The sequence below is a fragment of the Lepidochelys kempii genome, chromosome 8, assembly GCF_965140265.1.
Source record: "Lepidochelys kempii isolate rLepKem1 chromosome 8, rLepKem1.hap2, whole genome shotgun sequence".
Lineage (NCBI taxonomy): Eukaryota > Metazoa > Chordata > Testudines > Cheloniidae > Lepidochelys > Lepidochelys kempii.
In genome coordinates this window covers 35,248,630-35,263,653 of record NC_133263.1, presented here as the reverse complement: position 1 = coordinate 35,263,653, position 15,024 = coordinate 35,248,630, and the positions used below count along the sequence as shown (strand labels likewise).

Here is a 15,024-nt window from a genome sequence, read left to right as displayed (position 1 = left end):
TCTTTTTTATGGCAGCCTTTCAAGTATTTGAAGACCACTATAATGTCCCCCCTTATTCTCCTCTTTTCCAAATGAAACATACCCTGTTCCTTCAGCCTTTGCTCATATGGCTTGCATTCCATCCCTCTGATCACCTCCCTTGCCTCTGGATCCTTTCCAGTTTGGCTATATCCTTTCTATACATTAGTGACCAAAACTGGACACAGTACTCCAGCCAGGGCCTAACCAGTGCCGAGTAGAGCACTGAGTCTTTAGTGTAACATCTCGGCCGGTATCGCTGATGGTCACACAGGTAAGTGAATGCATGCCATGGAGGGTTTATTGGCAGGCTATCTGATTTTGGGGGGAAGGGATGAGGAAGAGACAGCGCTTAGTTTCTAACGAAAGAGGTACGGAGGCTGCAGCAATTTTTTTACTTTCCTAAAAGAAGCAGGAAACCCTGGAGTGCCGGGGCTATGAACTGCCAAGCTAGAGGTGCCAGGACTATGAACTGCCAAGCCTAGAGGTGCCAAGGCTCAGCCCAAGCAAGCCCTGGCACAAATTAAGCACTGGGAACAAAGTTTGTGGTTAAATTCAGGTTGAAAAAAAAATCATCTGAAAGAATGCAGTAACAACTGCAGAGTTTTTTCCAGCTTGCAGTGTTCTCTTGTGAGCTGACTTTTGTGGGAGGTTTCAGTGAAAGCGACAGTTTCCCCAAGGAACTTTAAAAAACAAAGGGCAGCCCTACAGTTGACTCCCCTGCGCTGACACGCATTGTCTGGTGCCTCTTCAGACCACGTTCTCCCACACTGCTGCGTTCAGGGTTTGCACTAATTTGTTCCCAACCTTGGCATTCAGCGTGGCAGGGTGGGGACTGTGGCACTGCAGAGGCTCAGGAAGCTCTTTGGGGTGGAGGGTGGTGGCAGCTGGCCAGCCGAGGGGTGGAATTTTCAAAAGCACCTCAATTGACTTATGATCCTGAGAGATCAGTGGAACTTGTGCTCTTAGTCACAAACACTTATGAAAATATGCCTCCCCCCGGCCTTTTGTTGGTGAGCTGGCACACAGCCAGCATTAAAGTTGAGCCTTCTGATCAGTCAGTAGCACAAATATCCTTGGCAAATGGCTTAGATAAGTTTTTGATCAGTCACAGGGGAATTTTTAATTCCTTGTTTCCCCATGGTTTCTATCTAACTTCAAAGCATGGAATAGGGGGTGGGGATGGGGTACAACCACAGTAGGGGTTTCGTTTTGTTTGGTGGGGAAGGTGTTAAGCCTAAAAACAAAGCCCTTTTTCACTGGGTGCCACCTTGGTTAGGGAAAACCAGTATTTACCTCCATCTTGGTCTATAATTCTTTTAATCGCTACAAACTGTCCATTGACAAGTCTCGTGCCTTGTGTTTTCCTCATCCAGATCCAGAGTCCAGGGGAATTGGGAGCACAGGCTGTGTCCCTTTATTTAACAACTTTTAATTTAAACAAGAATTCATTATGATTGAACTAGTTGGTTTATGGGGTCCAGTGCTCTAAATATAGTCTGACCTTGGGCTGTCCATAACACCTGGAATAAACAGGGGTGTCCTCCTAGCAGTCAGTATAGACCAGATGACAAAATCCAACCAATGCACCCTGACTGGACTGTGTCTGAATGTGAAAAGAATGACCTCACTTTGAGAGTAAAATGCCCCCTGTAATGTCTTGGAAAGACCTTTGCCATGCTTCTGACATAGGCCCTAACCCTGCAGTCCCTTCAGAGCAAGATTCCTGTAGACTTCAGGGAGAGTTCTCCCAGAGTAAAGGCTCGATCCAACCCTGAAGTCAGTGGAAATACTCCAATTAAGTTCAGTGGGAGTTGGATTGAGCTCTAAATCCTGAGTTTGGGCTTTGAACCCAAGACTGTGGAACAACCAAAGTCCACCCCTGTCCTCTTAAGGGTCCATTCCAGATTTTACACAAGACCCAGTGCATGTGTAAATTAGTTCCATCTCTGTAGATGTTTGTGCTCAGTAAAGCTAATAGTTCTTTAGGGTATCACAGAGCCTGGTTTTAATTTGAATCCTGCTTTATGTAAAAGCTCAGTGCAACTTTAAGTATGGAGTTGCTACTGATATTTCCATTTTTCCAGGCTTTTGGTGTGGGATCTAACATTTCCCAAATACTAAGTACCCAAGCCAGGCTCAGCAAGCAGAGTAGCAAAGAAAGTCCTATAAGACAGTTGTCTAGTGACCATGGATAAATTAGAAGATGCAGCATTTCAGCACAAGGCAAACAACTTGATGACTAACAGAACCATTGTACAGCAACATCTGCAATCTGGATAATCCCACTACCAGTTATGTTCCTCCAGCACAGTTTTACTCTGGGAGGCAGCTGTTGAAGGCTGCTGGAAAATTTCAGTCAAAAAGGCGGTGTGTTTTGGGTTTGGGGGTTTTTGGGGGGGGCGGGGGAATGCGTTGTTGGGAAATACGTTTTGTCTACATTGAAATTTTCCATGGGTAAATGTCAGTCGGCATTAAAAATTTCTCTTTTCCAAAGTGACATTTTGAACCAAAACATTTCCATTCAAATTAAAATTTTATTTCAACTAAAAAGTCAACATTTTTTATTTCAACACTTCCAAATGGAAGTTTTTCAGAATTTTTCATTCCGTGAACATTTTTTTGTCTTGATTTGGACGAAAATAAATGTTTAAACATTGGAATGTTCCACAGGACAAAAATTCCATTTTCTGACTAGCTCCTTTGGTTTCCACTTGTTAAATCTGTTTGTGCTCCAGTGTAGAAGCCCAAAGACGGTGTTACAACCCTTTGCACAGCATATCCTGGATTGGTGCTGTTACATCACTGTGTCTCTGCCTCTGCTTATGGCAATGGCTTTGAGAGCTAACCAGTGTGTCTGATAGTTCCCATATGCTCTCTGGAAAACCTGAAAACACTACAGAAGTTTCCCTTCCTTGGGATGAACTGTTCAGGCGTGAAGGTCAGTTGGTTGAGCTAGGCAGGAAAGCTGGTTCTCTGAGAGGAATGCTGGTCTTGTGGCTAAAGCACACAAATGGAAATTGGGAAGTATGGGCTCTATACTTGGCTCTTGCTGCAGACGTGTCATGCCGCAAATCCCTCAGCCTCTCTGTGCCAGCTGTAAATGGTAGGTTGTGAGCATTCACTCATTCATGTAGATCTTTTGATGAAAAGGGGCACAGAACTGCAAAATACAGTCCCGCTCTCATTGAGGCTAATGGGAATTTTGCATTGACTTCACTGGGAGCAGCTCAGTCTCTCTCTGCAGTAAGGCTAAATGTTCTTTGGGGGAATGAAGGCACCTTGCCAGTGTGGCCTTGGAATTACATTCTCCCTGGATTCTGAGTAGAAAGTCTTTAAGTAAAACTACCTTTTCCACAGGCACTTCGAAACAAGTAACCTTTACAACCATTGCCTCTGACTGGAGCACAGGACCTTCCCTCCCAGACCCTGCCCCGACGGAGGAGAAATCGGCCCTGACGATGGCAGCATTTGGTAAGGGCCTGTCTTTTGGTGACGTGGAGGCGAAGCTTGGTGATGCAGTTGGTTTCAACCCTGGTAGGATTATACCAGGAGTAAACTCAGCCTTTTGGGTTAAAGGTTCATTGGAAGTCAAGATGTATTGTCATTTGAGGAAAATACCAGTGAAGACAAAAGAGCAAGAGGTTTCTCATTCTAGGGAATATCACTTCTCTGGTCAATACACTTTGGTGTTCATTACAACAGAAATAAAAATCTGCTTAATGTTTTTCCTTAAGGATGCAATTCAAGTCCCATAGAAGTGGGGGGGAGGGATAGCTCAGTGGTTTGAGCTTTGGCCTGCTAAACCCAGGGTTGTGAGTTCAATCCTTGAGGGGGCCATTTAGGGAACTGGGGCAAAAATTGGGGATTGGTCCTGCTTTGAGCAGGGGGTTGGACTAGATGACCTCCCGAGGTCCCTTCCAACCCTGATATTCTATGATTCTAAGTCAACAGGACTAACTCATTGACTTCAGTAGGAGTTACACTGGGCCCCAAACAGACCCGTTACATTAACATTGACTAATTATTCTTTTCTCCATTGCTCAGGTGTCATCAGCTTCATAGTCATTCTGGTAGTTGTTGTTATCGTCCTGGCCAGTGTGGTCAGTCTGAGATTCAAGTGTAACCGTTCCAAAGATGCAGAAGGTATTTGCATATGCTTGTGTTGTTACAGTCATTCCAGCAGTTCTATAGGGTGGTTGTATCCAGAGCTAAATGGCATTTCTGGTCCAGATCCCTGTTTTCAGTCACAGATGGGCTTCAGAACTGGGCCGATGTAATTTTGGTATAAAAAGTCTTTGTAGGCCAAAACTGTCCATGTTTGGTCTCATCCTGGAATTATTCCTTTCCCTCTTCCGCTTTACCCCCACTAATTAGCAAAAAAATTGATCTGGCCACTTTGAGTAGAGGGGGAGGGGAATGAGCTTAAGATGCTTTTATTAAAAATGGCTTTGTCTTTCAAAATCAAACGTAATGCAGCGGAGAGGAGTCATTTTTGCCTATGTAAATAAAACAATCCAGTGTGAACGTATATTGAAAGACCAAGTCCTACCCTACACATATAAGGGACAGAGGTAAGTCTGGAGCTGCCTCAGTGCAATTTGCAGATTTTACTGGGTTTAAACCTCTTGCTCCACGTTGCATTAGCACAGATTTTTGCACTGAATTTGTAGAGCCTCAACAAAGAAAACCGACCTTGCGAGCTGCCATCAAGAAGCCTGCCCCCGTCGCCAGGCCAATGGAACAGGAGGCTGCAATCGAGAAGGTACCTGCTGCTTTGGGGAACATTACCCAGGTCCTCGTCAGCAGGAGGCCCGTCTCACCCTCTCATGTTGCCAAGCAAATCTCCATACTGAGACGACTTAGTGCTACCTTGCCACCTGTCCAGCATGTCCCGGTCCCCAGAAGGATCAGCGCCCCACCGCGCATAGCTGCTTGAGATCCTGTCACCGGAAGAGTCAGCGCCGCCCCTCAGACCGCCCTGCAAACTCCAACCACCGGAGGAGCCAGAGTCACACCTCAGACCACCCTATGAGCTCCAGCAGCCAGAGGAGCCAGTGCCAAGCCTCAGACCGCCCTGTGAGCTCCAGCCACCGGAGGAGCCAGCGCCATGCCCCAGATTGCCCTACAAACTCCAGACGTTACTGGAGGAACCAGCCCCGCAGCCACAGCAAAGCACCTAGTCTTCATCGCCAGACGGCCCAGCACGGCCCCCAAGTCCATTCTGTGGGACGCTGCCTATGAGAGATCTCACGCTCCAGCAGCAACCGCCCAGGCAGCAGCCCCTTCTAGAAGGACCAGCGGTGTCCCAGCAACCCCTGAGCCAAACTGCGTCTCTCCGACTGCTAGCAACGCCAGCATCCCACCAGAGATCCCGCCCCAGCACCCAACCGAAGGGAATCCTGACCCACGAGATAGACAGCAGGCCGACCACGCAGGCTTTGAGCCTGCACCAGACGAGGTTGAGGACCATGAGGGCCAGCAGCCGATGGTGAGGGTTGCCACTCCGTGGCAGACTGCCTGGACCAAGGAGCTACAAGCGGCAGCTTCCTTTGACGACTTTGACCTCCTCATAGACAGGCTCACCCAAGAACTGTCTGAGGAAATCACACCCAGGAGAAGTTCGAACCAGGAGAACGCCCCGCCTGCCCACAGAACGCCTGCTCCAAACCACACCACCACCACCAGGGGAACCAGAAGTAGAGACGCCAGCCGCCGCTACGATCCATCAGCGGCTTCAAGGATGCAAAAGCTGTACCGGGTAAACTGCTCCAAGGCCATGAGGGAGATCCTAGATGGGCCCTTGCCCTATTGCACGATCCCATCTAAGCGTCTCTACAGCTACTTCAAGGATGTATTTGACCGCATAGCCCAGAATGACACGCAGCGCCCAGAGTGCCTCCACCCCCTGCCCCGTGTCGACGAAGCAGGTGTCCTGGAAACTGACTATACGCCCAAGGAAGTAATGGCCAGATTCTCAAAAACAAAAAACACCACTCCTGGGAAAGATGGCATCCCCTACAGCCTCCTGAAAAAGTGAGATCCCGGCTGCCTGGTCCTTGCCACGCTCTTCAACCAGTGCAAGCGATTCTGCCCGACTCCCAGCTCCTGGGTGAAGGCCAAGATGGTACTGGTGTACAAGAAGGGCGAGCAGGATGACCCCAGCAACTGGAGGCCCATCTCCCTCTGCTCCATGATGTACAAGCTCTATGCCAGCTGCCTGGCATCGAGGATCACGGAGCGGTCGGTGAGCGGGGGAGCCATCAGCTCCATCCAGAAAGGCTTCATGTCCTGCGAGGGCTGCTATGAACACAACTTTGTCCTCCAAACCACCATCGAAATGGCCAGAAGGGCATGGAGGCAGTGCACGGCAGCATGGCTCGACCTGGCTAACGCCTTTGGGTCCACACCCCACCACCACATCTTTGCCACGCTCCTGGAGTTTGGGATGCCAGAGAACTTCCTTCATGTGATCCGAGAGGTGTACGAGGGATGCAGCACCACCATTTGCTCGGTCAAAGGGGAGACCGCCGAGATCCCGATCCGGAGCGGAGTTAAGCAGGGCTGTCCACTCAGCCCCGTCATCTTTAACCTCGCCATGGAGCTGTTGCTGTGAGCGATCTCCAATGGCACAGATGGCTTCAACCTCCACGGTGAGAGGATGAGCATCCTGGCTTACGCGGATGACCTGGTCCTGACCACGGACGACCCAGAGAACCTCCAACGTATGCTAGATGCCACCAGTCGAGCTGCCAATTGCATGGGGCTTCACTTCAATGCAAAGAAGTGCGCAACTCTCCACATCGACGGCAGCAAAGGGACTCGGTGCAGACGACAGGATTCCAGATCCAGGGCGAGCCCATCATCCCCCTGGCAGAGGGGCAGACGTACCAGCACCTCGGCACGCCAATGGGTTTCCGTGTCTGGCAGACACCCGAGGACACCATCCAGGAGATCTTGCAGGATGCCGCCAAGATTGACGCCTCCCTGCTAGCACCGTGGCAGAAGATAAACGCCCCGAACACCTTCCTTATACCCCGCATCTCGTTCACCCTAAGGGGATTCGCCGTGGCGAAGGTACCCCTCAACAAGGCAGACAAGATCGTCCGGCAGCTGGTGAAGAAGTGGCTGTTCCTTCCCCAGAAAGCCAGCAACAAGCTGGTCTACATCACCCACAGGCATGGCGGTGCCAATGTCCCCCGCATGGGTGACCTGTGTGACACTGCGGTGATCACCCACGTCTTCCACCTCCTGATGTGTCCCGACGCCATGGGATGGAACATCGCAGCAAACGCCGTCCATAACGCAACAAAGAAGTGGATCGGCAGAGCCCCATACAACCAAGACATCACCACCTTCCTGAGCGATTCCCTGGATGGCGAATTCGGACGGGACGGGCGCGACATCGCTTCACTGTGGTCCCGTGCTCGCAATGCCATGCTTCGCCTGGGGAAGCGCATCGGCTGCCACTGGGGGTGGTGCGAGGAGCGCCAGGAGCTGGGAGTCCTGGTGCCGCAGATCAGGTCCGACGACAACACCATCGTCACCCCGAGCGCCAGGGGCATGCTGGAAAGGACCCTGAAGGCAGCCATCTACTCACTGTACATGGAAACCCTGAAGCGTAAACCGGACCAGGGTAAAGCCTTCGAACTGACCAGTAAGTGGGACGCCAGCAACCACTTCCTCGCTGGGGGCGGCTTTCGCCGACTGGCAGTTCATCCACCATGCCCGGCTCAACTGCGTCCCGCTCAATGGAGCCGTCCACCATGGGAACCGAGACAAGCGTTGCAGGAAGTGCGGCTACTCCAACGAGACCCTGCCCCATGTCCTGTGCACCCACTCCAGAGCCTGGCAGCTGCGCCACAACGCCATCCAGAACCACCTGGTGAAAGCCATCGCACCGCGCCTTGGGGAGGTCGCCGTGAACTGCGCCATCCCCGGTACTGACAGCCAGTTGCGACCTGACGTGGTAGTCCCCGATGAGGCCCAGAAAAAGATCATCTTTGTCGACATCACGGTCTCCTTTGAGAACAGGACCCCAGCCTTCCGCGAAGCCCGAGCTCGTAAGCTGGAAAAATACGCCCCCCTGGCCGACACCCTGAGAGCGAAGGGCTACGAGGTGCAGATGGATGCCCTGATCGTCGGAGCCCAGGGTGCTTGGGACCCCTGCAACGAGCGTGTGCTGCGGACCTGTGGGATCAGTCGACTCTACGTACGGCTCATGCAGCGCCTCATGGTCTCAGACACCATCCGATGGTCCAGGGACATCTACATCGAACACATCACCGGCCACCGACAGTACCAGGAGGCGTGAGCCGGTACGACATCATGCATCAACTATGGGAAAGGGACTGAGAGACTTTTTCCATTGGACCATATGAACTGGAACCATAAACTCACTGAACATTAAATCCCACCAAATGAGGGTAAATCCATCCTCATCATCGTATCCACTCATTATACTCCACACCTGAACACAGCCATTATATGAACAACATACCCCCATATCTCAATGTCTGTACTTTGACCCCTTAACTTTTACCCCCAAGCGGGGAGATTGCAGATTATGTATTCCTTACACCACCTGTTCCTAAACCGAATTTTGCACCCCTTGATAATCTGTACCTTATTCCCTGATAACCAGAAACGTCTATGCTTAAACTCTGTACCGTTTTCTTTTTACGTCAACATCATCTTAATAAGTTTCAGAGTAGCAGCTGTGTTAGTTTGTATTTGCAAAAAGAAAAGGAGTACTTGTGGCACCTTAGAGACTAACCAATTTATTTGAGCATAAGCTTTCTTGAGCTACAGCTTATGCTCAAATAAATTGATCATCTTAATAAGATTTCCTGGTAAAGCCTATATTCCAGCTCAAGCACTGTCCACTAGGGGGCAAAGCAGCTCAACCAACAGGACACATCATCTTAGCCAAAAGGCTGAAAAGAAACCAGTAAGGCAAACATCAGCACGCTGTTCAGCTCACTCAGCTTTATACAGTTTTCTCTAACCAGGGCTGAAATGCCTGGCAGAGGCTTTGCATTCCATTGATGGCCATTTACGACACTACTAGGGTCATTCTGAATAACTCTCGCTTTGCTCATTGATAGATTTTTTTTTTCACCCAGCATCAACTTTGTTTTCCCCCCCCCCCCCAACAGATAAACAGAAACCGGGGAGCTCCGTCGTATCAGAAAGGTAAGGCTGCTCGGCAATCACGGCTTTCTTCATGGCCACTATGAAGCATCAGGGATTATTATCACTTATTCGTATTGCCATAGCACCTGCAAGCTCTAAGCATGGACCGATCTCTTTTTTTTTTTTTTTTCAAAACTCACTCTAGCAAGGGAGGGGAAATGTTTAGTGCATTTGGAGTGCAGGGGGATGTTATGATATTTCTTTGGGATAGGTGAAAAGTGACACTGAGCCTGATCCTGCCCCCAATGGAGTTAGTGGAAAAACTGGATCTCGAGCCACGTATATGGGTACCGAATTTCTGAGATGCACTGAGGCCAGTGGGAGCACAGCACCTTCAGGAAATCAGCCTACTTATATTTGGGTACCTAACTCCTGTACTTAGATGCCTACGTTTAGGCCCCCAAATTTGAAAGCATCTTCACTGAGACAGGAGTGGTCCTAAAGACTAAGTTTATATGACACGCCCCATTACCACAGTATCTGAGCACCTCACATTCTTTAAGGTATTTACTCCCAGATTACAAATGAGGGACTGAGAGGCTAAGAGTCTTGCCCAAGGTCACTCAGAAAGTCTGTGGCAGGGAATTAATTCAGGTCTCCCCAGTCATAGGCTAGTGCCCTAGACACTGGACCACCCTTCTCTAAACGGTCTGACAATCCAATATGAATCAACAGAGTAAAGGTAAAGGATGCCTCTACCTGACTCACTTTTTTCCACGCTCCTCCACAGCACAAACGATAGAAATACCCTTGAATGCTGCTGCTACTTTAAAACCATATGTTCCTGGAGCTTCTTTGTACAACACAATCAGTGCCTAATGCAGGGGTCGGCAACCTTTCAGCAGTGGTGTGCTGAGTCTTCATTTATTTCTAATTTAAGGTTTCGCGTGCCAGTAATACATTTTAACGTTTTTAGGTCTCTTTCTATAAGTCCATAATATATATATATTGTTGTATGTAAGGAAATAAGGTTTTTAAAATGTTTAAGAAACTTCATTTAAAATTAAATTAAAAATGCAGAGCCCCCAGAGCAGTGGCCAGGACACAGGCAGCGTGAGTGCCATTGAAAATCAACTCATGTGCCGCCTTTGGCACACGTGCCATAGGTTGCCTACCCCTGACCTAGTGATTGCCAAAGCCCTGGAGGCTGAATGCCACTGTGTAGCCCCAGAACAGACACAGCATGAACGACACTCAGGGCAAGACTCCCCATGCCTAGCAATGTGTTCAACCACGATGTTGAAGGACCATGTAGTGAAAGGGTAATTCAGGCACTCTATCCATTGTGTCTTTGGCCTCTTCACGGAGTCTGCCAACGATGGTGCTAATTGTGCTGATAGATTTGTTACACGAACATTTATCGACTTAGGAATTGGTTTGAAACCACAACTTGAGACCACTGAGGAGACATCGGATGAGAAGAACTTTCATTTATAGCAGAAGAGATGAGTCAAAACCAGAACAGTGATTCCAAGTTCAGATAGAAATTTCACAGGACTGTGCTCTCTGTCACTGATCCAGTTTGGATCCATTAATCCAGATGCCTCCTACCGGGGTGAAAGTAAGTCTAGGGACTTACCGGTACGGGGCTGGGCTGGAGCCGGCTCTGGCCCCCGGAAGGGGCAGGGCCTCAGGCGGAAAGGGCAGGGCTGGGGAGGTCAGAGCCAGCCCTGGCCCACCCTGTACCGGCAAGTGCCTCCTTCCCCCTCCCCGGGGCAACAGCAGCAGCCGGAGACTCTGGCAGCGGTTTAAAGGTCCCGGGGCGGTAGCGGCGGCCGAGCCCTGGGCCCTTTAAATCGTCCCCGGAGCCCTACCATCGCTTCCCCAGGGCTCCGGCTACCATTACCACGTCGGGCCCTTTAAATCAGTCCCTGGAGCCTGCCAGAGCCCTGGGGAAGCGGCGGCGGGGCTCCAGGGTCGATTTAAAGGGCCCAGGGCTCAGCCACCGCTACCACCCCAGGCCCTTTAAATCACCGCCCCAGCTCCGCCGCTGCTACTCCAGGGCTCCGGCAGCAGGGCTCTGGCAGCAATTTAAAGGGCCAGGGGCTCCAACTGCTGCTAGGAGAAGCAGGCCCTTTAAATTGCGCCTGGGGAAGCCAATCCACCCCAATACAGTGCACCGGCTCTTGCCGGTACGCCATATGGGGGCGTACCGGCTTACTTTCACCTCTGTTTCCTACCCATAACTATGGGGAGTGCCAGATCCAGATTTGAATTCTATAGCTTGGGCACCTTTCTTTGTGGATTGGAAATGAACCAGCAACCAAGAGGGGGAAAGCTCTAGCAGCTAGTCTTGGTCCACTGAGCCATCCTTTTCCCTAGCCTTTTCTGATTGTGATGAGAAACCTCTCCTCTTATGACAGTTGCTTTAATGTTCCAAAGACAATAATTGGCCTGCACCTTCTCTTGTTTGGCAGTTGTTCTGCTGCTACAGTCAAGGACAGCATCACTCTGATCTCCATGAAGAACTTAAGCACGAACAACAGTACGAGTTACCCCTCTTCGGAAAAGGTTTCTCTTTCTAGCCTTGCATTTTAGAGAATTGCTTAAGATTTTGTTTCTCTCCGTGGGCAGAAGATCCCTTTGCTTTCTTAATCCACCGGAAAGGTAGTAATAAACAGGTTCATGCAAACTTCCATAGGTCTGAGTTGGTTCAGATGAGCATGGACGAATTTGGGTGCTTATCCAAAGCTTACCTGAACTATCTGAGTCCTATTTCAGAGTACCAGCCGTGTTAGTCTGTATTCGCAAAAAGAAAAGGAGTACTTGTGGCACCTTAGAGACTAACCAATTTATTTGAGCATAAGCTTTTGTGAGCTACAGCTCACTTCATCGGATGCATACTGTTGAAAATACAGAAGATGTTTGTTTTTATACACACATCATGAAAAAATGGGCGTTTATCACTACAAAAGGTTTTCTCTCCCCCCACCCCACTCTCCTGCTGGTAATATCTGAGTCCTATGAAGCCCCATTGGAATGTACTGTCTGTCTTTGTGGGTATAAGTGAGGGTTACGTTGCCATCTAGAGGCCAGCTGACAACACACTGGAAAGGGACTACCACTATGGGCTAAAAAAGGTCTTCTTTAGCTGGAGGTAGAGATCTGTGTTTGAGAGACAAGGATCACTGCCAGAGCCCTGCTCCCAGCTCCCACTGTGGGTATGATGTATTGTGATTGGTGTTTGCAGTATATTGTTTCATTAACATATATGCCCTCCCACAACAGCTGGGCCATCACTTCCCTAGGGCTTACTATTTGACACCTGGTCTAGCATTTGGGATTGTTGGAGGGATGGACAGAGTTCCCAAGTGGCTCTCCAAGGGTTAGTCCCTAGGGATACTTTGCTTGTTTTCTTTTGCCTGCCAAGAAAGCCTGCTGATGCATCATGTTTTGGTTCTTTTGTAGGTGTTATGAAGACAGTGACATGACAGGAGCCAGGAGGAAACACTACTAGCCAATCTGCACTGACTTTCTATTTTGGCAGGGGGTGACATTTCCTTTATAAGTTATTACATCCTTTCCAATCAATATATGTACTCTAAAATCAAGCACAGTAACCCCATGTAGGTTATAAGAGTTTTCTCCAGCCAGAGCCAGCATCTCACAATGTTTCATGTTCTAACTATATTTCTGATAGGCACACAAACTTGCAGCGTGTTCTAGCAGCTCTTAGGGGGAGGAGAGCCAAACAACCTACAGCTTCACCGATGACACAGACCACTCCCTTAATGACTCTTTGGCATCCATGCCAGACAATCATTGGCTTGCCCCACAGCTGATCACAAATGACCCAGTTCAGCTTTGCACTGAAAGGCATGATCCAAAGCCCACTGAAACAAACAGAGAGACTCCCATTAACTTCAGCAGGCGTAGATCAGGCTTGAAGTGCTTTTGCTAAATTGAGGCATAATTGCTGAAAGTCCCTCTCCATGCCTCAGTTTTCCTATCTAAAACAGGAATGATATTTACCTACCTCCCAAGGGTGTTGTGAGGCTACATCAATTAATGCCTGGAAAGCAGTTGGAGATCCATGAATGAAAGCTGCTGGAGAGGTGCAAAGTACTTTTATTATAAATTACTACAAATTAAACTTCAACCAGCAGATTAGCATGTTCCTGTGACTACAGTATGCTCCCTGCAGGGAATAGCCATAACCCTTCCTTGATAGCAAATGTGGTCTTGGAGTATATGATGCTTCCAACAGGCCTGTGCTCTGATCCCTTCTGAATGGGGACAGCAACATCTCTCAGATAAAAGGATTCAATTACTTGGAATAACAGAAGTAAAGTTACTTTAACAGAATGCAGCTCTCTCTTTTCTGCCAGTCTTTGGTTCCTAACAGTTCCAACAATCCACCATACTTAAGTCTATATCTACATTTAAAATGCTACAGTGGCACAGCTGCTCCACTGTAACACTTCAGTGTAGACAATACTGACAACAACCAGAGGGATTCCCCTGTCACCGTAGTTAATCCACCTCCCTGAGAGGTGGTAGTAAGGTCAACAGAGGAATCCTGTCACCTAGCACTGGCTACAGCTCAACTAGTTTGCTCAGGGGTGTGAGTTTTTTCACACCCCTGAGTGACACAGCTGGGTCAACCTAACTTCAGCATAGACCCAGACCACAGGCAGAGAGACCTTGGCACATAATCACTATACACTGGTCGACCTGAACACCAGCCTGGGACAAACAATCAGCCACATGTAGTTACATTTTAGCCCTTTCTTCAGGGCTCTATTTATTCTTCAGCCCACAAAAAGAAATGTGGAATAACAACACAACCAAGTCCTGTTTCTGACTGAGACTGGCCTCCAGTAGCAAATGGGTCTAATCTCCTCCAACCTGGGGGTCTGCTTGCTCCTCAGAGCCTTCTGCTGTAGCCACCAGAGAGGGTATACTGAACTCTCTCCTGGACCCTCAGTGATATCCCTCAGCTGGGAATCAGACCCAATCATTAGCTGCTGTCCAGCTGGGTCAGCTGATCCGCAGCACCTGCCTGCTGGGCTGCCCTCCACAACAGGGCCAGGTGCTCCCTGGCCCAAAAAGCAACACACCACACCCTTGTTACACTCTCTATACAACACTTAACAGGAAACATCAATGACATTCTCTGCCTAGGCATTTATATCATGATCATCACTGTGATGTTTGAGCACTGGTACCTCAGGTTTAACACAGACGTTTCTTTGCTAACATGTCTGTGACCAGACCACCTCCAGAGTTTTGAACTTTCAAAAGCTAAGTGATGCTGAGCCAGGGTAGTATGTAGATTGGAGCCCTCCAAGGAAGATGAAAAGTGCTGCAGGAAATTATATTGATGGCTGCTCCTTCCACCTGCAGTCAGTGCTGAACACTGAGCATGCTGGAGGTGGTATCCTTTGGGCAAGACATAGAACAGAGATCCTGGGACACTTTTGGTAATAGCACAGATGACCTGTTCAACTTCCCAGCCTCCTGGTATGGTAGAATTACATTGTACCTACCTCCTACATTTTCCTCACTTTCAAAGGGATCTGGGGATGTTCTACAACCTAATCCACTGTGCACTGTTAAAGATGATATGCAAAGAACTTTGTAAGTCAGACTTGCTCCTTTTTTTTTTGGCTCCTGTGTGATGTATATGGAGAGTTGGATAGGGTTAATTTCAAAAGTTCTGTTAGTTCACCTTTAATAACAGGAATTACTATTATTTACAAGAGGGTCTCACCCTTTGTTGCTTGTGTTGGCTAAGGCTGAGCTGTACATCCAGTGCCCTTGCAGTCTCCAGTGTGATCTGAGAGATATAGAAGAGAGACAATAACAAAA

At 48.9% G+C, this 15,024-nt stretch overlaps 1 protein-coding gene across 3 annotated transcripts in view; it reads left to right on the top strand.

Moving 5' to 3' along the window:
• The window catches only part of ECSCR (endothelial cell surface expressed chemotaxis and apoptosis regulator), a 48,812-nt gene extending 33,788 nt beyond the window's left edge, over nt 1-15,024 (top strand). For all 3 annotated transcript variants that reach the window (XM_073356028.1, XM_073356029.1, XM_073356027.1), the window contains 5 exons: nt 3,379-3,492; nt 4,066-4,164; nt 9,177-9,213; nt 11,631-11,724; nt 12,622-15,024. In XM_073356028.1, coding sequence (XP_073212129.1) covers nt 3,379-3,492; nt 4,066-4,164; nt 9,177-9,213; nt 11,631-11,724; nt 12,622-12,630 — 353 coding nt within the window. In that variant the 3' untranslated portion in view covers nt 12,631-15,024. The remainder of the gene's footprint in view (nt 1-3,378; nt 3,493-4,065; nt 4,165-9,176; nt 9,214-11,630; nt 11,725-12,621) is intronic.